Source organism: Triticum urartu, chromosome 6A, assembly GCF_056163025.1.
Source record: "Triticum urartu cultivar PI428250 chromosome 6A, HENAU_Tu73, whole genome shotgun sequence".
Lineage (NCBI taxonomy): Eukaryota > Viridiplantae > Streptophyta > Magnoliopsida > Poales > Poaceae > Triticum > Triticum urartu.
This window is the reverse complement of record NC_141878.1, coordinates 352,054,861-352,082,666: the sequence shown is the minus strand read 5'-3', so window position 1 is coordinate 352,082,666 and position 27,806 is coordinate 352,054,861. Positions and strand designations below refer to the sequence as shown.

General features: G+C 45.8%; 2 protein-coding genes and 1 pseudogene across 2 annotated transcripts; all 3 read left to right on the top strand.

Annotated features, from left to right (window-relative positions):
- Nucleotides 1–10,501: 10,501 nt before the first annotated feature.
- On the top strand, nt 10,502–11,193 carry LOC147965219 (uncharacterized; annotated as a pseudogene).
- Nucleotides 11,194–13,303: 2,110 nt separating this feature from the next.
- Nucleotides 13,304–14,505, top strand: LOC147965218 (uncharacterized). The gene is made up of 2 exons (XM_087530350.1): nt 13,304–13,587; nt 13,998–14,505. The coding sequence occupies exons 1-2, from the start codon at nt 13,304–13,306 to the stop codon at nt 14,503–14,505; spliced, it is 792 nt and encodes a 263-aa protein (XP_087386476.1).
- Nucleotides 14,506–26,156: 11,651 nt separating this feature from the next.
- Nucleotides 26,157–26,930, top strand: LOC147965217 (uncharacterized). The gene has a single exon (XM_087530349.1). The coding sequence runs from the start codon at nt 26,157–26,159 to the stop codon at nt 26,928–26,930; it is 774 nt and encodes a 257-aa protein (XP_087386475.1).
- The last annotated feature ends 876 nt before the right edge of the window (nt 26,931–27,806 follow it).

The window sequence follows — 27,806 nt, the reverse complement described above, 5'->3', positions numbered from 1 at the left end:
ACCCACTAGGTGTAGTCCCCAAGACCGCCATCGACTGCGGGCAGTCGGCGCGGGTCTAAGAGAACTAAAAATCTTCTTAGCAGGTACTGATCGAACTTGTTCTTCTCTGACTCGGAGGTCGAGTAATTCTGGAGCTGGTTTTACATCGAGCAAAATGTTTCCTTCTGAGTTCTCTTCCAGTGGGGGCACGCTGAGTGCACCCACTGGGTGTAGTCCCCGAGCCTCTGTCGGACTAGATGAGTTTGGCAGAGGGTTTAAGTCTCCCGATAAACCTCCATGCAGTCGACACGGTAAATATCTTTGTTTGAAATTGAGTCAATCAGATGCATCTTCAGGCGCTTGACATGGTAAGCTCAGCCTAGAGCTGAGTCAGTCGGGCTGATCTTCGTGCACTTGGCATGGAAAAAATTCAGCCTGGAACTCGGTCAAGCAGCTGAATCTTCGTGCTCTCAGCACGGTGAATGAATTCAGCTTTGAAACTGACGACTGTAGAAAAAAGTTGGACACTCCATCGAGTAATCGTTCTAGTAGTACTTCTTATATTGACCGTTGGATTTTGCGTGAAAGGGGTATTTGTCTGAGTGGACGTGCTTCCCAACTGATCGGGGTATGTTGACTACAAGGAAAAACTTGGTGGCACTCGTATGCCTCCCGGAGGAGATAGACTAGTGGTCTGACATGGACATGCCATGAAACCCGAGTGGCGAGGCTAGTGTGTGGGTTGAGTCTCCGGAGAGATGCCACTCATTATCCCGGGGGAACACCAACGCATGCCATCTCTGAGTCCAAGTTTGTGAAACTGACACCTTGGAACCAAGGATAAGGGCCAAGTGTATCCGTAGAGGAGAGTTGTTTTCACCCTTTTGCAGTCCTGAAGCTGACTTCAAGAAATGATTTGGGCGCTCGTCCGAGTGGACGATACTACCCTTATAGATTTTCGGCGAAACGAGCATGTATGGTCAGAAAGATATTCCTGATGCGATCAATGGGTTGGTCGAATGGGCATAACCTCTGAGGGCAGCGTGGCCAACGGCTGTGCGTAGCCCCCGAGTGATGCTCGAAAGAGGTAAGCTTTGCTACAGAGTGTGATATGAGGTTTGATCATATGAGTAACTTAGTCGTTCCTGTGCTGGGGTGTAGAGGTAAAGACATGTCCAAATGATGGTGACGCGCGAGGTGGCCGAGGGGCGATGATGTGTACAACCGAGTGACGACGCGCGGGGTGGTCGAGTCATGATGTGCGAGGTGGCCGAGTGAAGGACTACGTGTCCAGCCAAGTGGCTGAAATGTTCTTCGAAGGAATTAGCCAGATGCTTTCGAAGCTAATGTAGCGATGAGGTTGATGTAGTGTGGTTGCGACGCAACAAGACCGGCGTGACAACTGAGTTTGCGTAGGAATGAAGATGGCGCACACAGCGTCTGGGTGATTATAAAGCTTGTCAAAGTGGCGGATCGAATGCACTTGTTGAAGTGAAGGATCTAACTGGTGATGAAGCACTCGACCACTCAGGAGAGTGTCATTCCAAATGAGTTGTAGCCCCCGAGTGTGGCGTAGCTCCCGAGCGTACTACAGGCTTCGACAACAGACATGTCGGAATACGGGAAATATAGTTTTGAATGGATAATTTGTAATTCATCGAGTCAGACTCGGGTAAAGATGAGGAGAAGCTTCCGAGTGATGCTCGAAAGAGGCAAACTCGCAAAGGAGTGAAGTGTGAAGTTTAATTGTAAAAGGAACTTATCTGTCTCATGCCTGGCGGGGTCTATATCATTGATACGATGAAGAGGATTCCATAGAGGGGTTGGCTAGATGTGTTTGAAGTCAACAGAGCGACAAGGCCGGTGTTGTGGTGCGCTAGGACTGGTACGGTGACCGAGTCCGAGCAGCGATGAAGTTGGCGCATGGGGCCATCGAGTGATTGCGTAACTTGTGTAAAAATGGCACAAGCCAACGAAATAATTTCTCGAGGAAATTTGATGTGTGCTGAAATGATTTGTGTGAATAACACCCATAGACACCCGCTGGGAGTGCAAGGGGCTTGCTGGTTAACCATCAAGAGTCTGAAAGAGCGAAGGATCCGTTTGAACTTGTCGAAGCGATGGATCTGACTGAACTCATTAGAATACTGGCTCAAATAAAATGGAAGTGTAGTGTTTCAACTGAGTTGCAGCCCCGGAAGACCGATGCAAACTCGAAATGAAGAACGACACATGGTGTTCGTGAATGATGTATGCGAAAAAATGGAAGCTGGACTCGTGAGTCACATAACCAGTACTAAGCAAGTATGTGAAAATAAGCAGCCAAGCATAGAGGTACACTCGGTGGTGTGGCCTCCGAGTGAACGTGATGTGTGAATTACAGGACACTCGGGAAGACGGAAATAACTGGATGTAAAATGACTTAGCTGACTGAAGGCGCGTGAGTGGCCGAGTGGTGACGAGGCGATGGTGACAGTCGACCTTCATCTCGGTGTCCTTGTGGATAGGGATGGAGCGCACATTATACTTGTGATGCAGCTCCTTGAGTTAGAGGTTTGCTCTTGTCTCAGTCGGATTTTGGCTACTTAGGCGAGTCCTTGGACTGCAGCTAAGCCTCCGAGTGGGAGGCTTGCTCTCCACTCGGTAGGATTTCAAACACTTAGGCGAGCACTGGACTGCAGCTAAGCCCCCGAGTGGGAGGTTTGCTCTCCACTCAGCAGTATTTTTTTCAAACTTAGGCGAGTACTGGACTTCAGCTAAGCCCCCGAGTGGGAGGTTTGCTCTCCACTCGGTAGGATTTTTTTCAAACTTAGGCGAGTACTGGACTACAACTAAGCCCCCGAGTGGGAGGTTTGCTCTCCACTCGGTAGGATTTTTTCAAACTTAGGCGAGTACTGGACTGCAGCTAAGCCCCCGAGTGGGAGGTTTGCTCTCCACTCGGTAGGATTTTTTCAAACTTAGGCGAGTACTGGACTGCAGCTAAGCCCCCGAGTGAGAGGCTGACTCATCACTCAGTAGGATTTTTCGAACTTACGCGAAACAGATTCGCAGCTAAGCCCCCGAGTGAGAGGCTGACTCATCACTCGGTAGGATTTTTCGAACTTAGGCGAAACAGATTTGCAGCTAAGCCCCCGAGTGAGAGGCTGACTCATCACTCGGTAGGATTTCTTGAACTTAGGCGAAACAGATTCGCAGCTAAGTCACCCACTTGGGGATTTTGGTTACAAGTATAAGCAACAATAATTATTTCAGAAAAAATTGTTAAAATCTGTGTGGTGATGAGGTGACCAACCGATGGCGACGCACGGGGCGGCCGAGTGGTGATGAGGTGACCAACCGACGGCGACGCGGGGGGCAGCCGAGTGGTGATGAGGTGACCAACCGACGGCGACGCGCAGGGCGGCCGAGTGGTGATGCGGTGACCAACCGAGTGGCGACACGCGGGGCAGCCGAGTGGTTATGAGGTGACCAACCGATGGCGACGCGCGGGGCGGCCGAGTGGTAATGAGGTGACCAACCGAATGGCGACGCGCGGGGCGGCCGAGTGGTGATGAGGTGACCAACCGATGGCGACGAGCAGGGTGGCCGAGTGGTGATGAGGTGACCAACCGATGGCGACGCGCGGGGCGGAAGAGTGGTGATGAGGTGACCAACCGATGGCGACGCGCGGGGCGGCCGAGTGGTGATGAGGTGACCAACCGAGTGGCGACGCGCGGGGCTGCTGAGTGGTTATGAGGTGACCAACCGAGTGGCGACGCATGGGGCGGCCGAGTGGTTATGAGGTGACCAACCGATGGCGACGCACGGGGTGGTCGGGTGGTGATGAGGTGACCAACCGATGGCGACGCGTGGGGCGGCCGAGTGGTGATGAGGTGACGAACCGAGTGGCGACGCGCGAGGCGGCTGAGTGGTTATGAGGTGACCAACCGAGTGGCGACGCGCGGGGCGGCCGAGTGGTTATGAGGTGACCAACCGATGGCGACGCGCGGGGTGGCCGAGTGGTGATGAGGTGACCAACCGAGTGGCGACGCGCGGGGCGGCCGAGTGGTGATGAGGTGACCAACCGAGTGGCGAGGCGCGGGGCGGCCGAGTGGTGATGAGGTGACCAACCGATGGCGACACGCGGGGCGGCTGAGTGGTGATGAGGTGACCAACCGATGGCGACGCGCGGGGCGGTCGAGTGGTGATGAGGTGACCAACCGATGGCGACGCGCGGGGCGGCCGAGTGGTGATGAGGTGACCAACCGATGGCGACGCGCGGGGCGGCCGAGTGGTGATGAGGTAACCAACCGATGGCGATCCGCGGGGCGGCCAAGTGGTGATGAGGTGACCAACCGAGTGGCGACGTGCGGGGCGGCCGAGTGATGTAGACGCGTCCCGTAGAGTGGCGACGAGTGGGGCGTCCGAGTGAAGTAGACGCGTGCCGCGGAGTGACGATGCGCCGGGCGTCCGTGTGATGTAGACGCGTGGCGTGGAGTGACGATGCGCCGGGGCGTCCGAGTGATGTAGACGCGTCCCGCGGAGTGACGAGGTGCAGGGCATCCGAGTGAAGTAGACGCGTCCCGCGGAGTGACGATGCGCCGGGGCGTCCGAATGATGTAGACGCGTGGCGCGGAGTGACGATGCGTCGGGGCATCCGAGTGATGTAGACGCGTCCCACGGAGTAACGAGGTGCAGGGCGTCCGAGTGAAGTAGACGCATCCCACGGAGTGGTGACGCGCGGAGCGGCGAAGTGGATGAAGATGCGGTTGGTTCTATAGATTCATGGTCGTAGTTGCTGTCAATGATGTTCTGGATGTTAACCGGTCGAGTGAACCCATGGGCTTCACGGCAAACGAGGGCCATTCGAGTGGAGGCCTCATCTGAGTGTTCCTGCCCATCCAAGTGAACCACAGCTACTCAGCTAGGCTGCGATCTGGACGGTGTGGAGCTAGTTCGGCAGGCCGACTCGGAGTGTTGGGCTCGGAGGCATTGGCGAGGTTCGGCGTGGAAGTGCCCATGAGCGAATGAGCGCTGCTTCCTCCGCTGGAGGCGGGCGGCTGCTAGCGGCCATGGACACCATGCAGCGGAGGCAGCCAGGCGCGACGGCGCCGGAGCTGGGCGCCGGAGGGCAGACGATGAAGTTAACTTGGTACAAAGTCCAGACAGTCATGGAGCAATAAATCCTTCATAATTACGCATTGAAGGAGTTGCCCATGTCCAAGACGTGTACGCAGAATCTGCATGCAAGAGAGCACTAATTAAGCGAGAGTTAGAGCCATTCATGCATGTAATGAACGTTTCCCAGGGCCATTTATCTCCTGCATGCAGGACTTAAATGGGATGGAATTAAGATTAGAAGGAGAGTAGAGGGGCGCAGAGCTCCCTGGTCGGCCACGGCAGCGGCGGCGGCGGCTTTGATTCGGATCCAGCGCAAGGTGAGGCGGCCCGCGACAAGTCCGAGTGCGGACCACGTTCTTCTGCGAGGCTGCGCGCGGGCGGAGCTTGAGGCGGCGGCTAGTCGATCTGGTGGCTCCCATATTGTTGTGGCCAAGGACGTAGACATCCTCGCCCATGACGCCGCGTCAGGTTCATGCATCGACCGCGGAGGTCGCCGCGCCGTGGTTGACGAGGGACGCCGCTGCAGCGTGCCATGTCGGGCCGTCGCAGGGAGGCCGCTGCAGCACAAGGCCTACGCGCACGTCGCAACGGCCACGGCCGAGCGCCCGCGTCGCCAGATGGACTGCCGAGCACTTGCGATCGCTGCACCCGGATGACGGGTGAGTTGAGGTCGACTGAGAAGAGGAAGCAGGAGGCGCAGTCCAACAAGCTGGCGGCCGTGTGTGAGGGCGATGGCCACGACCCATAGCGCAGCACATCAATGCCCTTTTCTCTTCCTCGTCTCTTGTCTGATCTATCCATCGGAAGTTTTTGTTGTTTATCCCGATGGGCGCCTGCTAGTACAGGGAGGAAAACAACGGATTTGTTTAGAGCTACGATGGTTGTTAGATCATAAGAGGATAGCATAGAAAGAAATCTCTTGATCGATCCGTCTGCGAACAGTCATGTATGCCTGCAGCATCAAGTGAAGATGTATCTTATCCTCTCCTTTTGAGATGCTTTAGTTACCATTTGCATCATGGCTCGATAGATGCCATGCCCCACGGTGGGCGCCAACTGTCGTGGGAACGATTCCGACAATAAGAGAGGGGTAGGATAAAGGAGCATGATCTATCGAGATGCATATGGGTGACACGATAGTTTTAGCGAGTTCGGGCCTCTCACGGTGGAGATAACAACCCTACGTCTTGCGCTCCGGAGCTTTTTTTATCTTAGTATGTATCCGGAGATTACAATGAGAGGAGAACTGATCCCCATAGTCCTAAGACTAATGGTGAAAAAGAGATAGATGGAAGAAGAGCCCCCTCGTCTAGTGGTGGGGGTGGCTTATATAGAGTGCGCCACCCCCCCCACCTCCTATGTTACAAAGTGGGGCATGAATGCCATAATACCAGCCCACTACCAAGCCCTCACTATGAGAATGATGCTGACTGCTTTGCTGCCTACTAGTCTTCGTATATCCGAGTGAGTCGTACGGTCGAGTGGTGAACTGTCATCTGAGTAGATGGTATATATGCTGCTTGGTCGAGTGGATGGTATGCTGCTTGGTCGAGTGGATAGTATGCATGTATGAAATTTATCTGGACCCACATGTTGTGTGGACCCCATGCTTTATGATATTTGGACCCTTCGTGGGCCTACCTATTATGTGTATCCCCAACACTGCCCCAAAAGAACAAGATCCGAAAACGAGGAAGACGAGGAAGATGAAATCAAAGAAGAAGATGGCGACACAACTGAAGAAGAAATGTCTTATGAAGAAGCAGACGAAGAAGAGGAGGAAGAAGAGAGTGAAGAGGATGAAGAACATGAAGAAATTGAAGAAGCAGTGGCTTATGAAGAAACAGATGATGAAGATGAGGAAGAGCAAGAAGAGGAGGAAGAAGAGAGTGAAGATGACGACGAACATGAAGAAACAATGCCAACAAGACCACAACAAAGGAATGCTGCTGTATAGAAACAACCGAGAACGACACCACTTTCAAAAACAAGGTAGGAGCACGAAAGGATGCAGTTCACAGCACTCAAAAACAAAAGCAGCCATCAACCAGCACGCGGGGAGCAAAGAAGGATGCAGTTCACATCACTAGAAAACGAAAGCGGCCATCAACAAGCACGCGGGGAGCAACGAATGATGCAGTTCACAACACTCAAAAACAAAAGCCACCATCAACTAGCACGCGAGGGACTACAAACACAACGGTGCAGAGACAAGAACCAGCAACACCGCCACAGAAAACAAAAGAAAGTGCGACATTAGACATGCTCCAGTCACCGCGGAGAAGCAGCAGGTTAACGACCAAATAGATGAACTTCAATAAATTAATCATATGCATAGCAGTTTGCTTATCTGTATGACTTATGTATCAGTTTAAATTTCGTGTAAACACAAATTTCCCACTGACTATGAGTTATTCAACTAAACCATCTAAAGACAAATGGTGTATATAGTATACCATATATATATAGCAGTCTAGAGTAAAACTTTGACACATATTAATTTAAAAATGATGTAAAAATGCAGTTAGCTCACTGGGAGCATGAAGTTCGGAATTATAATTGAAGCGGTTCAGATCACAAAAGTGCTTATTACAAAACACATCAAAAAGATGAAGCGTTCGACACGCAAAAGTACTTATTAAAAATCTACCTCATAACCTTAACCAATCACGTCAAACATGATTCTAACAGTATGATCCTCGAGTTCAAAGAAGTTGAGGACAACAACTTGCTCAGACTTCAGGCCACTATCAATGACAAATTCCTTCCACCCTTTCTGCAAACACATCCGCCCGTCAATGCCTACACGGTACTTGGCTGGTTTAAGGTGTCCATTACCAAGAACAACTTGGAGAATTCTCTTCTTCTTGAGCCAGAGATACCTAACAGCTCGTTGGGGAATTTTCTGCAAAAAAGCAGTACAGATTAAACGCAATTTAATGTGCAGCTCGGAACTTGCAAACAAGAAGTACTCTTGCAACTATTATGAAGTTCTTGAGACTACCTGCATGTAGTACAAAACCTACAAGCGGGGAAAATTGTGGAAACTATTACTTCTCATCTACTCCCTCCATTCCTCAATATAAGGTGTATTATTTTTCCAAAAAGCCAAACTTCTCTAAGTTTGACCAAATTTGTAGACAAAAATATCAATATCTAGAATACCAAATCATTATCACTAGATTCGTCATGAACTATATTTTTACATTTTATATATTTAGTATTATAAATCTTTATATATTTTGCTGTAAAGTTGGTCAAACATAGACAACAGTTGACTTTTTGAAAAACTAATACACCTTATATTTAGGAATGGAGGGAGTATTATCTAAGCAGTTCACATATTGTAACCATGCAAAATAAAACACGAGCTCCATGCACACAAGCAAAGAAATAAAAACAAGATATAAGTACAAAGTGCAGTACACTTCAATAAAACAAAATAAGTACATTCCTAAAAAAACTAGAAGTTCAGACTAGTATGGAATTATACAAAAAAAACACAAAGAAAAAATCAGATCAAGCGAAAATTACCATCTTGTAGTGAGTCCCAACATTTGTTGGCCTAAGCTGATGGACAAAAGGACTTGTGCGGCCAAGGCCACGGCGAAGCAGGGCGGAATAGAACGCAAAAACGTTGATGTGCCCATATCCAATCCTTCTGTGAATATTGTGCCATATGCAAGCTGCTCACGTCGCCCAGCTCGGCACAATACCTTCCCCCATGACGAGCACGACGGGCCTGCGAGCAAGCTAAGCAATCGCAGTGCGTCGGCACACCACAACCATGCCCGCAGCAGGAGAGATTCGCGCAGGGGCCTGGAGCCATCGCAACAAAAACCTAGAAAAGGTAAAAAAATAAAGAGAGGCTAGAGAAAGGAGAGGAGTTGCAGCTAGAGGAGAAATGAACTGCAAAGGAAGGGTAGAAGTTGGCCTACATTTATAGGAGAGGAATGCAAAAAGGTCAAAACTGAAAATTAAAGAGGAGTTAATGAAAATTATGTTACCAAGAATGAAGGACAATCAATAAAGGTTTATGTTACCAAAACAAAAAAGTCTTACCAGGAAGTTCTACAAAGACTTTGACTGCACAAATTCATGACGAATTTGTAAACCTGAAGCACAGGACCATGACGAATGCAGTGCATAAAGGCAACAAAGTAGTGCACACCCCTACCAATGCAGTGCACAAAAATGTAGCGCAAAACCTGTGTTGTACGGAATGCGTGCACATGCAGTCCAGAAAACTGATCAATGCGGTGCATGGATGATTTGCTAAGCAGTGCACGCCCCTACATTGAAAAAAATACTTAAGATAGAAAATACAAAGAAAAAAATTTGACCACCACAGGTGCATCCGGCACCAGCCAGTCTCGTAGTAGGTCTGCGCCCATCGTAGGCGAGCCGTTCTGATCCACAATGCATGGGGCCGAGCGCACATGGGCCCACAGGTCAAAGAGCATAGAGCTTCAAGCGCCGGATATAAGCGCCCAAATAAGTAACCAGAGGAGTTCAACACGGCCGCCTCGCCAGCGCTTATAAACAGGTCGGGCGCGCCTTCTGCGGGCAAGGTGGGACTAAATATTAGGCCGCACACAACGCACCGGGAACCAGCCGTGCTCACAGGCCGACTTGGGCCCAATGCGTCTTCACTCCACGAACACAGGTCCAACAAGGCCCACTAAGAAAAAACAATAACTTCAAAAAAATGGGGGGCAACCCCCCCCCTTACCCCTCCCATACAGGGACTGCAGTAAGTACAAGCAAAAAAATTGATGCAGTACGGAGCACTAGAAAGAGGCAGTGCATTTAGCTACACGAAGCAGTACGGTTTAGCAAATCCAGTTCCGGATTACCTACATGAATAAATACACGGTATAGAACACAGCGAAAAACTCATAAAATTGCGGAATACATTGTACTTTATTCAAGGGCTCCAGCAAGGACACGCAAAAAATACTGTGAAGTAAGCACCTGTAAACAACATGCAGTTCTCCGTTGCACACGATGCAGTGCGGAACTCTAACCAATGCAGTTTCGTTATCATGCAGGATACATATAAAACATCACAAAATGCTTGTTCGCACAAAAAGTGGTGGTTAAACAAAATCTACTGATCAAAAATAAAAAAAACCACGTTAAAAAACACCACGTTCGCATACAATCACCCAATCGGAGCGGTTCCATCGCCACAAGGCCACAATCATAGACACAACACCAACCCACAATCTGCACAAACCGCATCGTCAGCGAGATCGTGCAGTTCATCTGATGCGACCATCTCACCCCGCGCCCTCCCCTTAAATTCAGACCCCTGCCATAGGCCTTCTCATCCACAACAACACAAGTATCCATTGCGCTGCCACCAAATCACTCCATCACATCCATCTCCACGCAAAACACCAAGCCCCTACTACCGGCCATGGCGTTCGCCGACGAGTACAAGGACGTGGAGGCCCACAGAAACACCAAGTTGCACGTCATCCACACCAACGACAAGAAGCAGGTGGCTATCACCCTCGCGCAGTACGAGCGCCACCTTAGCCTCCAGCGCCACAAGATCATCGACATTGATCTCGAGTACAACAACGAGCCTAAAGCGATGCAGAAACCCGCCCTCTGCCAACTCTCCATCAGAAAGAAACACCCGGTGCTGCTCTTCCAACTGAGCGCCGCTGAAAGGTGCACCGTCTTCCACAACTTCCTCGCCGACCCCAGGTACACCTTTGCAGGCTTCTCCATCGACGGCAACAAAAAAGGCTAGAGCGCGTCAATCTGGAGGTCGCCAACTTTATCGACATCCAGAAGGAGTGGAGGGTGCCCGAGGCAACCAAGGAGTTGGACTCCCTTGGAGACGTCTCTGGCATGCTCATCGACGACTACTACAACAACATGAAGAAGAAGATCACCGACGGCGAGCACAAGCGCTGGGCCTCCCTGCCTCTATTCATGAGGCACATCGAGTACGCGGCAAAGGACGCCAACGCAGTGTACAAGATATGGAACCGCATCACCCTCACCCAGGACGGGCTTCGCCGTGCAACGCTGGAGAAGGAGGAGCCCCCCAAGAAGCGCGGCAAGAGCAGCTGGGGATGGGGAGACGCTGACTGGTGAAGAAGAAGATGGTGCCGGCCAAAGAGCAACCAATGCCAGCGTCGTTTCAGAATTATTATCAAATTTGCTTTATGTTGTTTGCTTATGTATCGTTAGTTTGCTTGTGATCATTTGCTTTTGCTGAACTTAGTTTGCTTGCCATGCAGAATCGCTTGTAATGATGTAAACTTTGATTATGTTAGATTGCTTTCTATTGAAATTAGTTTGCTCATGATGAACTTGTCGTACAGAATGCCTATGATAATTTTTTTCTATTGTTTTCTTATGAATCATTAGATTCGAGCAGTGTGCAAAACAAAAAATAAGATGCAGTGTGCAAATAGGACGCATGCAGTGCAAGTTGTGTACCAATGAAGTACATACTCTGTCGAATTAAGTTTACACATACGCAATGAAGCAGTGAACGCCCCTAAATTTGATAAAAAAGAATACATAAGAGCAAAAGGGCAAAAATAAAAAATGCGACTGTATATGTAGTGCGGAAATATATGAACGTGCAGTACACAAACATAATCAATGCAGTACGGGTTATGTTTACTAAGCAGTGCACTCCCTACATTGGAAAAAAAGATTACATAAGAGCAAAAACATGAAAACAAAAAATGAGAACAGTACATCTACTACAGAATGCATGCGCATGCAGTACAGAACACTGATCAGTGCAGTGCACAGATGGTTTACAAAGCAGTGCACGCCCCTACATTGAAAAAAGATGTAGTGCGGAAATATATGAACATGTAGTACAGGGATATAATCAATGCAGTACAGGTATGTTTACTAAGCAGTGCACTCTACATTGGAAAAAAGATTACGTAAGAGCAAAAACATGAAAACAAAAAATGAGAAATGTGCATGTAGTACGGACTGCGTGCACGTGCAGTACAGAACTCTGATCAGTGCAGTGCACAGATGGTTTACAAAGCAGTGCACGCCCCACCCCCCCCCCTACATTGAAAAAAACAATAGAAAAAAAATTCACCACCCAGGTGTAGCCGGCCCCAGCCAGTCTCGTAGTAGGTCTGTGCCCACAGCAGGCGAGTCGTTCTGAGCCACAATGCGTGGGGCCGGGCACATGGGCCCACAGGTCAGAGAGCATAGAGTAGCGAGCGTCGTGTATAAGCGCCCAAATAAGTAACCAGAGGAGTTCGATACGGCTGCCTCGCCAACGCTTATAAACAGGTCGGGCGCGCCTTCCGCGGGCGAGGTGGGACTAAACATTAGGCCGCACACAACGCACCGAGAACCAGCCGTGCTCACAGGCCGACTTGGGCCCAAATGCGTCTTCACTCCCCGAACACAGCCCAACAAGGCCCACTAAGAAAAAACAATAACTTCAAAAAATAAAACATCAAAGAAAAAATAGAAAACATTTTTTAAATGAATAACAACAACAAAAGAAAAATGTGCATGGGCACTGCCAGAAACTACAGTTTGTTATTAATAAATAAAACGTAGAAAGCCCGAAGTAAAAGTACAAATGCAGTCCGCGACGCCAAACAATGCAGTTATCCACGTGAAAGCAGGAAGTATTTTTTCTGAAATGCAGTTCTCCTTCTACTGCATTGTAGTCTTGCTAAAATGAAGAATGCAGCCATGTTAGTTAAGCAAAGCAGTCCGTTATCAAATAAAGAACTGCATGAAAGAACTCCATCAAGAAACACAATCCTAATCTGATATAATTCAGTGCACGAAGAATAAATTTCACTTCCATGCAGTACACTACGTGGACGTACGCAATTATGTTCTGATATAAAAGAAGTGCACTTAATAGGAAAATTCACCGAAAACACAATCATCACATTTTCTGATAGTTGCGTGCATACCTGAACAAGTCACGAAAAAAGAGGACACCACGTTCCGGATTTCCAATGCACTAACAGAGCCTCCTCATAGCAGAACCTCTCTGTAGTTGCCACGTAACTAAAAACAGAGCCCCACCACGCTACCACCCTGCTCCACCTCTCCCACGTCCTGTCAAGGAGAGCACAGGAGAGCAGAGGAGAAAACACAACTGTTTCGTACCCCAAAAAACCCATTGCATCTTCTTCTCCAAACTTCCTTTCACCAACATCTTCTCTCCAGAACAAACACAAGAGAGCAGAGGAGAGTCATGGCAGATGCACCTCTTTACAAGCAGCGCCGCAGGTACACCAGGGAGCTCCACGACGTCGACCTCCACGGCAACCACAAGCTCCACGTCATTTGCACAAGCAAGGGTGAAGACGTGGACAAGATGATGTCCACGCTCAGGAGGAAGCTCGGTGGAATGCCCGTCAAACTAGTTGGCGTTGATGTCGAATACACGCACTACGTGAAGCCACGGCAGGCAGCAGTGCTCCAGCTATGCGTAGAAAAAGAATGCCTTGTCTACCACATCTCTGCAGCTAAAGACAGGTCAGAATATACCTATCAATCTGTACTATCGATTGTCAATATTGATTTTAAATTTTCTTCACTACAATCGCCACTATTTAAACTTTGGTTTTCATTTTTGAAAAGCATGGCATATGAATTCATTGACAGTTTTCATCTGGCTCCATGTATGTCACTCATGTGCTTGATTCTTGAATTATATGATCTAGCAATACACGCGGTTTTATTTTGTTTTACCAAATACAAACTATTTGACTGAACAATAGAAAACTGCAACATTACTATACAAAACATGTATGAAATTCAGTTCAAGAATACAATCATGCACAAAACATGCATTGTTTATGCAATATATTATCAGATTTACTAGTTATGATGAACAAAGTATTAGCAACTACTCAATGTAACAGATTCAGATATTCATATTGCAGTTCAGTTTTAGACAAAACAAAAAACATTGGTACTCCTAAGAAAATAAACTATATTCACTCTATACAAACATCTTGCACGCCAATGGAACTAGAGAAATTCCTCATGAATGGTGAGTACACCTTCGTCGGATTCGCCATTGAAGGAGACAAAAGCAAGTTGAAGCTATCTGGTTTGGAGATCAACTCTGACAACTACATTGATATTCAGGTGGAATGGAGAGACCCATACAATAAAAAGAAGTTTGACTCTTTGGTTGATGTTGCCGGCAGGATGATAGAGATTCACTACAATGACATGAAGAAAAAAATTAACCGCAAGGAGGACCATACTCTGCGGGGATTCTGCCCACTGCCAGAAAAGCCTATCAAGTATGCAGCAATAGATGCATTCGCAACATATGAGTCATGGAGAATCATCTACGATGTCATCATGGGATTGGACAGGGCAAAAAGAGACAAACAAGCAAAGCAGAAGAAGAACAAGGTTGTAATCCAATACATCAACTAGAAATAATTCAGGGCTATGTTTTAGTTTCACTTTACTTTAGTCATTGTGTTGTTCTTTGTTTCATGTATGCAAGCTTTTGATTATGTCCATTGATTCATATCGAACATTTCTTTTGTAAAAACAATGTCATTTTAGAATTATCATTAAAAATTATTTCTGTTGTTTGCTTATGTGTCACAGTTTGCTTCTGATCAATTGCTTTCGCTGAAATTAGTTTGTGTTAGAACAAGTATTCAGAAAACTTTGAAAAAATTAATGTGTGATACCAAAACGTGAATACAGTTCACATAAGAAAAATAACGCAGTCCACAGAGTGTATACATGAAGTGCAGTACATGCACAAATGTAGAACAAAGGGGCTGCAGCAACTTTCGTTCAGTGCAGTACTCAACGTTGGTGCAAGCAGTAAAAATGACATCATTTGTACTACCACGAAATATATATACTCCAAAAGAAAAAAAATGCTTCAGATAAGGAAAAAAATTGACCACCCAGCTACAACAAGGCCCCAGCCAGTCCTGTAATAGGTCTCTAAAAATGCGTGCAATTCTCCAAAGTCTTACAAGGAAGTTCAATATATGTGTGCATGAAGTGCGGTACATGCTCAAAATGAACCACAAGAGAAGCACTTTCGTGCAGTGCACAACACAGAATTAGTGCACCTAATGCAGTACTTAAATGTAAGTCATGCAGTCCGTAGTGTTGGCATAACCAGTCACAACTTTGGCACAAAGAAGGATGCACGCAGTGCAAAATGTGTACACGTGCAGCATAGGACTATGACGAATGCAGTGCATATAGAAGCAACAAAGCAGTGCACACTCATACACTAGAAAAAATGATACGTAAGAGGGAAAAACAATAAAGAAATATGATACCCATGCAGTGCACAAAAATGTAGCGCAAACATGTGTAGTACGCAACCCCAGAGCCACACCCCTAAGATAGACAGGGAGGTGACGGGGTGTGACTGACTCGCCTACGCATGCGGCACCGCGGCATGCCGCGTTGCCGCCTGCTCTGGCTCGTTCCAGGCTCGGCCTCGCAGGGGGTGGGGAGGGGGTCATGACCCCCCCACCCCCCTGCTCGGCCTCGCGCTAACGCACGCAGTGCACTTAGTTGACAGGCGCAGTGCAGACATTTTGTTTTTCCAACAATAGGACGCACGCACCCCAGAGCCACACCCCTAAGATAGACAGGGAGGCGACGGGGTGTGACGGACTCGCCTGCGCATGCGGCGCCGCGGCACGCCACGTTGCCGCCTGCTCTGGTTCGTTCCAGGCTCGGCCTCGCAGGGGGGTGCGTAGTGCAGACATTCTGTTTTTCCAACAATAGGATGCACGCAACCCCAGAGCCACACCCCTAAGATAGACAGGAAGGCGACAGGGTGTGATGGACTCGCCTGCGCATGCGGCGCTGCGGCACGCCGCGTCGCCGCCTGTTCCGGCTCGTTCCAGGGTCGGCCTCGCAGGGGGGTGGGGAGGGGGGTCACGACCCCCCTCCCACCCCCCCCCCCCCTGCTCGGCCTCGCGCTAACGCACGCAGTGCGATAAGTACAGGGAATACAAAGAGCAAATACAAATCTATAAAGAACCAAAAAATGGCGGGGCCAACCCCCCCCCCCCCATACCTTACAATACAAACAATAAAAAATAACCAACTGAAGGACGCATCTTTAGGCAAAGGCAGTGCACTTGGTTAGGCAAAAGGCAGTGCAGTATCATAAAGCAATGCAGTTCCAGGATACACACATGAATGCAGGGTCTGCGGCAAAAAAGTGCAGCAAAAAAAAGAACAGGTACAGCATAAACTTGTAAACAAATGCAGTCCTTTTTGTTGGACGAAGAAGTTCGGCATCACATGCAATGCAGTCTATGCGACACATAAGATACATATAAGCGTGACAAAAATGCCAGTTCACAGAGAACGTGTAAGTTCAACAAAAATAAAAATATACACATATATATACTGTATGAATTATTTATATAAAATACACATACAGATACATATTCATACATAAAAACACTGCTCCAAAAAAGCAGACAAAAATCACAACCACAGAAAAACAAAAGTCTTTTCATACATTATATACCTTAGACACCACACAGTACACAACATGAACCCCTAGTTCTTGTCCATACATAGGGTTTTTACCAAGTAGATTGTTACTGCGTCTGCGATTGCGACAGGGAAGTAAGCCCGAGGTCCGCAATCAGTTCTCGTAGCTCAAGCGGCATGTCTTCATAACACAACATGTTCGAAGGATTGAACAGCAGCTGGAACATGTACTCCGCATTCCAATCTTCAACAGCAGGATGAAAAAAGAAAAATTAAAAAAAATGCAGACAGTGATTAAAATAAAAGGTTGTCATAAAGAACAAAAGGTGAAAAAGAACAATAATAAAAAAAGTAACAACAAAAGAAGAAAACAGATAAGGTGTTACGTCGGTTTTGATAATTTTCTCAACTAAATGTTGGCCGTCATACAACTGCGTCACCCTCAGAACATCGATTATGCACTCGTTTGCTCCCTGCGCTGGCACGACCGGGTAAGAGGGCTTCTCTGCCAATTTAACCCAGTCAGGGTGGTTCTTAGATTTATACACTTTTTCACCATAAATCGCCTTCAGCAACTGAGTCATCCTCCTCATCTGGCTAAAAAAGGAAGCACAATGTAAAAATAACACACACCACAGATCAAATTACTATTCAGACGAACCGAAAAATACAAAATTGTTCTCAACGTCTAGACAGTCCCTCTTTTAAATGCACGTGACGTCATTTCCTTTTATCTCCTTTTTTACAAGGATTATGGGGGCTTGAGGAAAATGCAGTTCTGTCACGCACATGTTGCAGTGCAGTACATAAACAAGTGTGGTTCTATGTGTACTAACATTGCATGCGCAGTTTATAAAAAAATGCAGTAGGAGAAACACAAAAAAGCTCTGCACTTGGCAAGAAAAAATGACCTACCACTTCAGTGCAATCTGAGTGGTAATCAATCCTGCGCCACTTTGCCGTGACATCAGGATGGCCAGTGTACTTCCTAGTGTCATGGATATCAAACGTCTGGCAATGCTGGTTCATCGTGTATAAGGAATAATGATCATCCTTGGAGCGCGGCATCATAATATGTTCACATCATAAAAACAAAAAATGAAATGAAAAGTTATTTCGACACATAGCACTAGGACCACTGTTACAAAAATAACTATAAAAAGAAATGCAACAAACCAGAAAAATAAATGACAGGAAACAATGAACTTACCATTTTGCATCCAACAGGTTTAAGTCGTCACTCACAAAAACCTTGAACTGGTTAAATGCATCTTGTAAAAAAAATGTGCTATGCACAACTGGCAACACAGGGTTTCCTTCATCATCTCTCGTCGTAAAGGTTTCCATCTGAAGAACATACTGCAAAGAAAAAAGAACAAAAAAAAGGAAATGAAAAAAGGAATAAACAGTGCATTCAGGCATGGACATAAAAAACTAATACAATAGAAAAAAATGACAGCACACTTTTACCGTGATAAATAAGGGTGAAAGTAGCACACGTTCACCAGAATGATAAACTAAACCCATTTCAGGGTCTTGCTTCCAGTACTTAATGACAAAATCCATGAGATATGAATCCATTAAAGCTCCTTTGCCAAATGTATTATATATATAGTCAACATTGTCAGTATCAAGATCACCAAAAGGACTATGCACCATAAAGAACGCATTCCTGCAGTAATCATACAGATATGGGATCAATAAAAATAAAATTAAAAACAATACACACAAAAAGGATTAAGCACACACACATAAAACTTACTCGTGGTATTTGGTTACAAAATCTTTGCTCAGAACAAGATCCTTTATTTTCCTCGCCTCATCAATATATTTGAACCTCAGAGGCTTCAATTTCTCTATGGAGCATCTCAACTTAAAAGCCCTCTCAACTGCCCTCTTGTTCGAAAATATTTCAACATCATCTTCAGGAGGGCGATTAATTGCTGCACTCCTAGCCCTAGTGGCGCGAGGACACGGCGTAAAAAAAGCATCATCATCAACATCAAATACATCGCGTGGAGAGCTAGGTCGAGAAACACTTCCACCATCAGGTCCAGACGCCATAACTGTGTTCAAACCATCTCCAGCCAAAGAACCAGAATTATCTGGAGAGATTTCAATGACACAATCCTCCATAACCACCTCAGAACCTGGGACTCAAACAGTGACGTACAGCCATCATGAAGCCCCCCATCAAAACCTAAAACCGTGTAGAGAAAACATGGAAACACTCAGCACAAAATACACAACCTAAAAACATGTAATATAGCTCATTAAAATAATAAAAATGCAGTTCACTAAAGAATAGAATGCAGCATGATTGTCTACAACAATGCAGCCCACTTGTATACAACAATGCAGCCCACTTATGAAGAACAATGTAGCTCACTTGCCCAAAAAATAAAATGCATCTCACTAACACAACAAAAAAATATACACATCAATTCTAAATCACGAACTTAACTAAACAAACTAGTAAAAAAGCCCGTAAGAGCCGGAAGCAAGCAATACACAAAAAAATAAAGGAAGGATAAAGCAGTTCACTAAAACAACCTTTATCTACAAAAATTAAAAGTGATGTTAAATCAAGGGAACACTTTCTTGATGTGAGCCAACTATAGAGCATGGCCTTTCTGATGCCAATGTGCTCCACCCCAAACTGAGCAACTCGAACACCATCCCAAGTCTGCAAGAGTTGAAAATATAGAATCCACAATCATGCTAGCAATAAAAGAATAAAAAACATCAGTTTCACAAAATGAAATAAAAAAACTTGAGCAGTATGGAGAAGAGGGGCTGTATGGAACACACCCATTTGGCTGCATTGGGACAATGACATGTTTCAACACAAATCCATCAAGTGTAGGAGGATTTAGCGGCTCATCAAAACTTGAGCTTCCTTTTTCCATGCACGCTTGATATTTTTAACCATCCTCCTAAAAACCCTGATCGCATCAGCGCTGCCAGGTTTATTGAGCAAGTCAAGAAATTCAAACCGCCTTTCTTTCACATTTAACGCAACTACACAATAATGACCAACGCCATCCCTCAAATCTGGCGGATCAAAAGTTGCAAAAAGGACCTGTTCAAAGCACGAAAAAATAAACAAAAGTATTATAAGAAGAAGAAGAAACAGAACACTATAAAAACAAACACGCAAAAATATAGTATTCGACAAATAAAAACGTTACTCACCATATCCTTTTTATCAACACGCTCCTCGGCTTTTGAAGAGAACATCATTTTAACACTCCTGCCTACAGTACCACCATTCCAAATATTTGTCTGCCAATACAAAACCAAAAATAAAATAGTGCTCAAGAAAACATGTCCTCGCACGAAATCAGAAAATAAAAACAAAAAATAAAACATAAATTTCTGCATTCTTACACAAACATGGTACGGGACAACCATTGTCGGAGATCCCTTAAACTTGTCTACCAGCAAAGAAACCCCAAGATCTACAAGTCTTGTAGTGAGCATCCCTTTATCCCAAAAGGATTGACCAACTTCACCAATGGTAATATCACCCAACTCAGTTTTAAAAGCAATCATGTCCCTGAATTTTTCATGACAAACTGAAACATAAGATACTAAAAAAATAACAACAAAGAAAAAGGGCTAAAAACCAAAATTAGAAAATACATATGAACAAAACAATTTCTCAAAAAATCATACTTCTTCTTCTTGTCCTTCCCAACCCTCGTAACAGAAGCGTACAACTCATTGTATCTTTTTAGGAGAGCTGGATCAATGCTCGACGGTGTCACAACAGGAAGTTCGTCAGCTGTAATAAAAAATATGAAGTTCACTTATCCAAATAATGAAGTTCAAATATGAATCCAAGGAAATTCTTCTAGCTATTTTGAAAATCATAAACAAAAGATCAAGTTTCACTTATCATTAAACATCTAATACAGATACCATAGTAATTAAACAAAAATGAAATGAGAAAAACATCAACTTAACTATTCAAAACAAAACTCTTGCCTTCAGTGTCAGAGTCTTCATGTTGTTGTTCTTCAGAGCTGACCAATACATTTTCTTGGATAGGTTGCGACGAATCCAACACAACATCACTGGACTGCCCTTCTGCAACAACATCAGCATTATCTAGATTTACAACAGTCTGGTCAACCGCAACGTCCTTAGATACTTCAGCTACATGAGGCTCCACTCTCGATACTTCAGGAACACCGTTGGCCGACAGGCAAACACGGGAAGCAACAACACTAACAGCAGGGATGACATTCTCCAGCGGCTTTTCAATGCCAAAATCAGAATCCTCATGCCGGCTGGGGGAAACAGCATCATGGGATTGTTGAGATACATAAGGGTCTGCAAGGTCGACGGCAACCGATGCAGAAGCATCAACACTGCCACCACCATCAACAGCACAACCGCCCTGAATCAGATCAACGTGAACTTCCATGTTTTCTTCTCCAGATTGTGGAAAGATTAAAAAACACACAATAACACAAAACTGAGCGTGGGGATAATTAACACAACAAACAACTGCAACCCACGTGTATCAAAACAACTACAACTTCAACACACATATACGTAGAAAAGAACTGCAGTTCACTTTGTCGAACGTTGCAGTTCAGTTATGTTAAATACTGAAGCTCACTTATGTAAAACATTATGGACCACGCATGCAAAATTGAATGCAGTTCACTTCTGTCAAAGACTGAAGCTCACACATGTAAAACTATTGCAGCTAAATATGTAAATGAAAATGCATATGACTGAGCATAACACCGCACATCAAGTTTATAACAACAAAAAAATTAGATTACAACACACTAACAGAAGAAGTAATACAACTATAACTTATCAGCTACAACATCCGGAGGGGACGATGCATCACCCAAGACCTCATCCTTCCCAGAGCCATCGTAGGACTCCTTGTGCACATCACAAGCAGCAACACCAGTCTACGGGCATAGAACAAACCAAAAACGAAAATAAGATGGTTACGACAAAAAAAGAAAAAAATCAACTATGCACAAGCAGTACAAACTTTACAACCGTGAAGTACACAAAAATACAATAAAGATGGAAAGCAACAACTGCAAGTTTAAGAAGAGGGACACGTGGCAGAACAGACATGGCAGAAGTACTTGTACCTGACCAATTCTATCGTCCCTGGTTCCATGGACACCAGAAGATTCCACTCCAGCCTATCACAAAAAACAAAAAAAGTGAGGAGCAGTCCACATAATACACAAAAGAGGTTCAAAGCAACAAAAAAACCTAGAACATACATTATCAGCGCCAACCCCGGCGTCCTGACGGTTCATTTCATCCAAAATAAGCCCAGCATCCTTCTCATACCGACCGCATTTTTCCTCCTATGTATGTCTCAATTGAGCATAGAAGACCAAACATTCGTCACTGCAATCTTCAGGCTTTCAATCACGCCACAATCAAAATTGTGAGCAGCAACAATATCTTCATCTTGTGGGCCATGGCCAATAGGGAAAAAACCAGCAACTGTCCTCAACCTGTCACCAAAGGTTGGCAAATCTTCAGTCAACTTCAAAACCATCACAAGAAGCTCATCAATCTCCTCGTGTTTTTTGCCGCCAACAAATGTATGTTTAGAAGAGCTTCTATTATCAAACATCTATCAAGCCATGAAACCACGAGTACGCGGCACCTCATCATCACGGGCAGGAAGCTGGCTGGATATAGGCTCATAAAACCTAGCATGAGTGCTAGGTCCCGCATCTGAGCTGTCGCATACAACTGCAACAGGACGGTTGTACACAATATCATCTAACGCCTTCCACTGCAAAAAAAAGACAAGAGGCAAAGACAAGTACACATGTGAGTACTAGAAAAGTTCAGATTTATAATGGCTGCACCTTTTTAAAAAAACTGGTATTAAAAACTCGGATGCACTAACCGGCAGCTTCCCAAATTTGTAAGTTTCCAAGTAAAGCTTTCCTTCACAAGCACATCCTCATTGTATAACTTCATCAGGTCTTTGGTCGTCAGGTATGACGCACGTGGCGTCAACGTGTGCATGACTGAAAATTTGCGAAGCTTCAAGCAGTCAAGATACATAATCAGGGGGACAATGGCACAACCCTCTGCACAATTCTGCTTGCTACCTTCTGTTTGCCACCTCACCACAGCTGCCTGCAACTCATCAACAACAAGCTGGCAAAAGTCCATCTGAGCCATAGCTGCATAATCCATGTTCTCTACCATTGCAGCAACTCTACCCAAACGAACTGCAGGCCCAGGACACAGCAAATTCTGGTAGAGTATCAGGAAGAACACCTTCACAGCAAGGTCAACAGTCACATGATCATCTTCCTCCACCAACGCCTCCAACTTATCAAGCAAGTCCTTGACACCTATACTTTTTGAACGGTCAAAGCCAAGCTCATCCTTGAGGGCACTCACGAGTCATCATGGCCGCCGGCAGCAGGCATGGGTGCAGTGTGACGTCCCATGGGTAAATCAAAAATGTGATGAACTGCATCACGATTGATTCGAAGAACCCTGCCATTCCCAAAGTCCATTATCATGGTGGCAGGGTCAATCACTCCCATCAGATAGCACATAAGAATGCGCGATACATTTTCTTTACTGTCAGTTCAAAGACAACACCAAATCCAGCATCCCGAACACGACTACAGTGTGCCTCTTTCAGCAAGGAAGCAGCCTTGCAAATAGTGGGAAGCGACAAACGTACAGTTTTGTTAAATCGAGAATCATCTCCCTCAGCATCATCTTCAGCTACATTGCTCTTACTAGACTTCTTCCTCGGTGTAAAGGGAAATGCAATCCACATTACAAAACTAGCCATAAAAAACGAGACAGAGAAAACACAGATAGAATAACAATGAAGAAAACAAATGCAATCCACTTCAACAAACCTTTGGAACAACATCCACCTCCTCGTCAGAGTCACCACAAAAATCTTCATTGACATCGTCATGGGCACGCTTGGGTAGACTCTTAGATGAACCACAGTCTTTGCGTCTACCACTATGAACATCCCTCACAAAATCAGCAAGCACAAAGTCGTCATCATCAGAGTTGGGACCTTCAGTGACATGTAGTCGCTTGCACTGAGGATCATCCTTTCCACCAGCTTCAGCAGTTCTCTTGCCAAGATTCTTGTTCATGCCAGCAACACGTGGACTCCGCCGAGGTGTACCACCTTCCTCAGCAACAGTACTCAGCTTCTTCTTCTGCAAAGAAGGCTTCTTCACCTTGGCAAATTTGGCACCCTTGGCACCATCTGCAGCTCTCCTCTGATTCTCCTTCTCCTCAAACTCTTTTGAGTCACTTTCAAACCTCAACTTCTTCTTGCTTTGCTTCAACTCATATTCATGAAGCTGTTCCGAGACAATCCAATCCTGTGTAACTTCCTCTGTACCATCAACAAACTGCGACTGTGTCTCAGACAAAACGGGACGTCTCTGGTCAAAGCTCACACCAACATTACCCTCTGCAAAATAATGGTCAATCAATTGAGTAACCTCCTCAAACCCAAGCGCCCCGGCATGGAAAACAGACACTGCGTCAAAATGAAGTTTGACTATGGTCGTTAAAAAGTGCACAAAAAGAACAAATGCAGTACACTTGGACATATGAAATGCAGTTCTCCAACCATAAGCTAAAAATAAAAATTAATGCACTACACAAAAAACTTGAATAAAACAACAATGTAGTTCACACATACATATACTGGAGTTCACATATAGAAAATAAAATACAGTGCTGCATACACTAACTTCATGTTTCTTCCCAACAAAATGTCGTACTAGATACAGCAAGGCAACACCAATTGGTACAACATCAAAGTAACCAGCATACACAAAATAAACAAATCAATCACATACCAGAAGGAGGGGCCATACTTATGGGAGAAGTTTCAATCGGCGAATTCAATTGATGTCCTCCCTCCACACCATGATCCTTACCACCAGGACAACTAGACCCAATTAGCGTATCATTATGAGAACCACAATCACCTACTTGATTCAAAAAGAACCAAAAACAGAAATTACAAAACATCATGTGACAAAATAATGCAAACGAATGCTGACAACTAACAGAGCATAAACCAATATGCAGGATGATTTAGGAAACTAGATAAACATCAAACAAAATAAACAAAAAGCCTAAAATAAGCACTCCACATACCCTGAATTCCTCCTCCCACTCTGCTCGGCGAAGACATGGCGTTTGCCTGTAGCACAATGATGAAGTGACAGATTTAAGCAACAAAATTGGTGAAAATCTCACGAAACCCTAGATCCACCTTGCTACACAAGAGTATCGACTCCAAAATCGATATAAAATCGGCTGCCTACGGAAAAATTACACAAGCAAAAATAGCAACAGCAACTACAAGAATAACAAAACAAGACGAGCGGACGATCAAGACCGAGAACAAGCGAAACGTACCACAAAAAAAGGTGCAGCGTAGGCGGCAACGACGACGGGGAGGGGGGAGGGTGCGGCGACGGCAACGGACAGGAAAGGGTTGCGGGAGCGCAGCGGCAAGGGCTCGCGGAGTGGGCGACGCGGAATGCAGGAATAAGAACCTCTTGAGGGCGGCGGTTCCTCGGGCGACGGCGGTTGCTGCAGGTGATGGCGGTTTTGCTCAAGGGAGGAACTGCAAGAGAGGAGAGGGGATTGTTTTCGGTCTCTCTCCCTGTCAGCGGAGCGGTGGGATCGCCTGGAACGGACATGTAGGAGACCCGCGTGTGGCAAAAGGCAACATAAAATGGGCCGGCCCAAAAACGGCCCGGCTAAAATAAGAAAGACCACATCAAAACACACATGATGCAGTTCTCTATGAAGAACAATGAAGTTCCGTCTGTAAAACAAAAATAAGTAAACGCAATTCGTAAAAAAAGGTAAAATCAAAAAAACATGCATGTTAAGAAAACGCATCCGAAAAGAAAAAGTCTACATTCAAATAAGTGCCACACAAAACTCGAAAGATGCAGTGCATTTAGCTACATGAAGCAGTATGGTTTAGCAAATCCAGTTCTGGATTACCTACATGAATAAATACACGGTATAGAACACAGCAAAAAACTCATAAAATTGCGGAATACATTGTACTTTATTCAGGGGCTCCAGCAAGGACACGCAAAAAATACTGTGAAGTAAGCACCTGTACATAACATGCAGTTCTCCATTGCACACGATGCAGTGCGGAACTCTAACTAATGCAGTTTCGTTATCACGCAGGATACATATAAACGTCACAAAATGCCCGTTCGCACAGAAAGTGGTGGTTAAAAAATCTACTGATCAAAAATAAAAAACCACGTTAAAAAACACCACGTTCGCATACAACCACTCAATCGGAGCGGTTCCATCGCCACAAGCCCATGATCACAGACGCAACACCAACCCACGATCTGCACAAACCGCATTGTCAGTGAGATCCTGCAGTTCATCCGATGCGGCCATCCCACCCCGCGCCCTCCCCTTAAATCCAGACCCCTGCCATAGGCCTTCTCCTCCACAAAAACACAAGTATCCATTGCACTGCCAGCAAATCGCTCTATCACATCCATCTCCACGCAAAACACCAAGCCCTACTACCGTCCATGGCGCTCGCCGATGAGTACCAGGGCGTGGAGGCCCACGGCAACACCAAGTTGCACGTCATCAACACCAACGATAACAAGCAGGTGGCGACCACCCTCGCGCAGTACGACTGCCACCTCAGCCTCGAGCGCCACAAGATCGTCAGCATTGATCTCGAGTACAACAACAAGCCTGAAGCGACGCAGAAACCCGCCCTCTGCCAACTCTCCATCGGCAAGAAACACCCGGTGATGCTCTTCCAACTGAGCGCCGCTGAAAGGTGCACCATCTTCGACAACTTCCTCGCCGACCCCAGCTACACCTTTGCAGGCTTCTCCATCGACGGCGACAAAAAAAGGCTAGAGCGCGTCAATCTGGAGGTCGCCAACTTCGTCGACATCCAAAAAGAGTGGAGGGTGCCCGAGGCAACCAAGGAGTTGGACTCCCTTGGAGACGTCTCCGGCATGCTCATCGACGACTACTACAACAACATGAAGAAGAAGATCACCGACGACAAGCACAAGCGCTGGGCCATCCTGCCTCTGTCCATGAGGCAGATCGAGTACGCGGCAAAGGACACCTACGCAGCGTACAAGATATGGAACCGCATCACCCTCACCCAAGACGGGCTTCGCCGTGCAAAGCTGGAGAAGGAGGTGCCCCAAAGAAGCGCGCCAGGAGCAGCTGGGGATGGGGAGACGCTGACTGGTGAAGAAGAAGATGGTGCCGGCCAAAGAGCAACCAATGCCAGCGTCATTTTAGAATTATCATCAAATTTGCTTTATGTTGTTTGATTATGTATCGTTAGTTTGCTTATGATCATTTGCTTTTGCTGAACTTAGTTTGTTTGCCATGCAGAATCATTTGTAATGATGTGAACTTTGATTATGTTAGATTGCTTTCTACTGAAATTAGTTTGCTCATGATGAACTTGTCGTACAGAATGCCTGTGATAATTTGTTTTCTATTGTTTGCTGTAAGTGCATCTAGTGCCCCTTAGTGATTTTGGTGTATTGAAGACTTATAGGTTAAGGGACTAATGCGTTTGTGAGTGTACACAGGTATATAAGTCTATGAGGAGTTTGATATTTACAGAGAAAGTCAACCTCTAAAAATGAAGTTCTTCGACTGGAGACTTTCGATCTCTGAAGACATTTTGAAGACTTTGAAAGTGAAGAAATTGGTGTGACCTTGAAGACTTGGTATTCATTCGAGGAACATGAAGCGTGAAGACTTTTGTTTTCATAGTTTCATTTTCTCTTTCTTGAGTCATAGGAAACACCGTACTGTTAAAGGGGTTCGAGGAAATACTAAGGAAAAATTTCCATGTGATGCTTAACTCAAAATCCTACACCTACCAATCCCTTCGAGTGAAGCCATTGGAAATCTCATACAGTTCAGTCATATTCTTCAGTGACAGAGACGAAGTTCTTCTGGTCACTGAGGAATTTGTTCTGACTGAGGAGTTAGGAATTCGGCAGTGTGGATTGCCTACACAGTGAGGAACATGATAGCCCTGAGGATTTTGCTACTCAAAATTTCGACCGTTGTTGTGTTATGCGCCAGCTGTCCCAAAATATCTATCCATCTAACAGTCATATCATTGAAGGGCATTTATGTATTATCATGTCAGGCTGCTCCCTAGGCTATAAATAGCCGCCCCCTACAAC

What these genes read in the sequence shown, in the direction of transcription:
- LOC147965218 (XM_087530350.1), top strand. Translation starts at nt 13,304, where the DNA reads ATGGCAGATGCACCTCTTTACAAGCAGCGCCGCAGGTACACCAGGGAG. An exon ending in ATCTCTGCAGCTAAAGACAG is followed by an intron (nt 13,588 to 13,997) that starts GTCAGAATATAC and finishes TTCATATTGCAG; the next exon opens with TTCAGTTTTAGACAAAACAA.
- LOC147965217 (XM_087530349.1), top strand. Translation starts at nt 26,157, where the DNA reads ATGGCGCTCGCCGATGAGTACCAGGGCGTGGAGGCCCACGGCAACACC.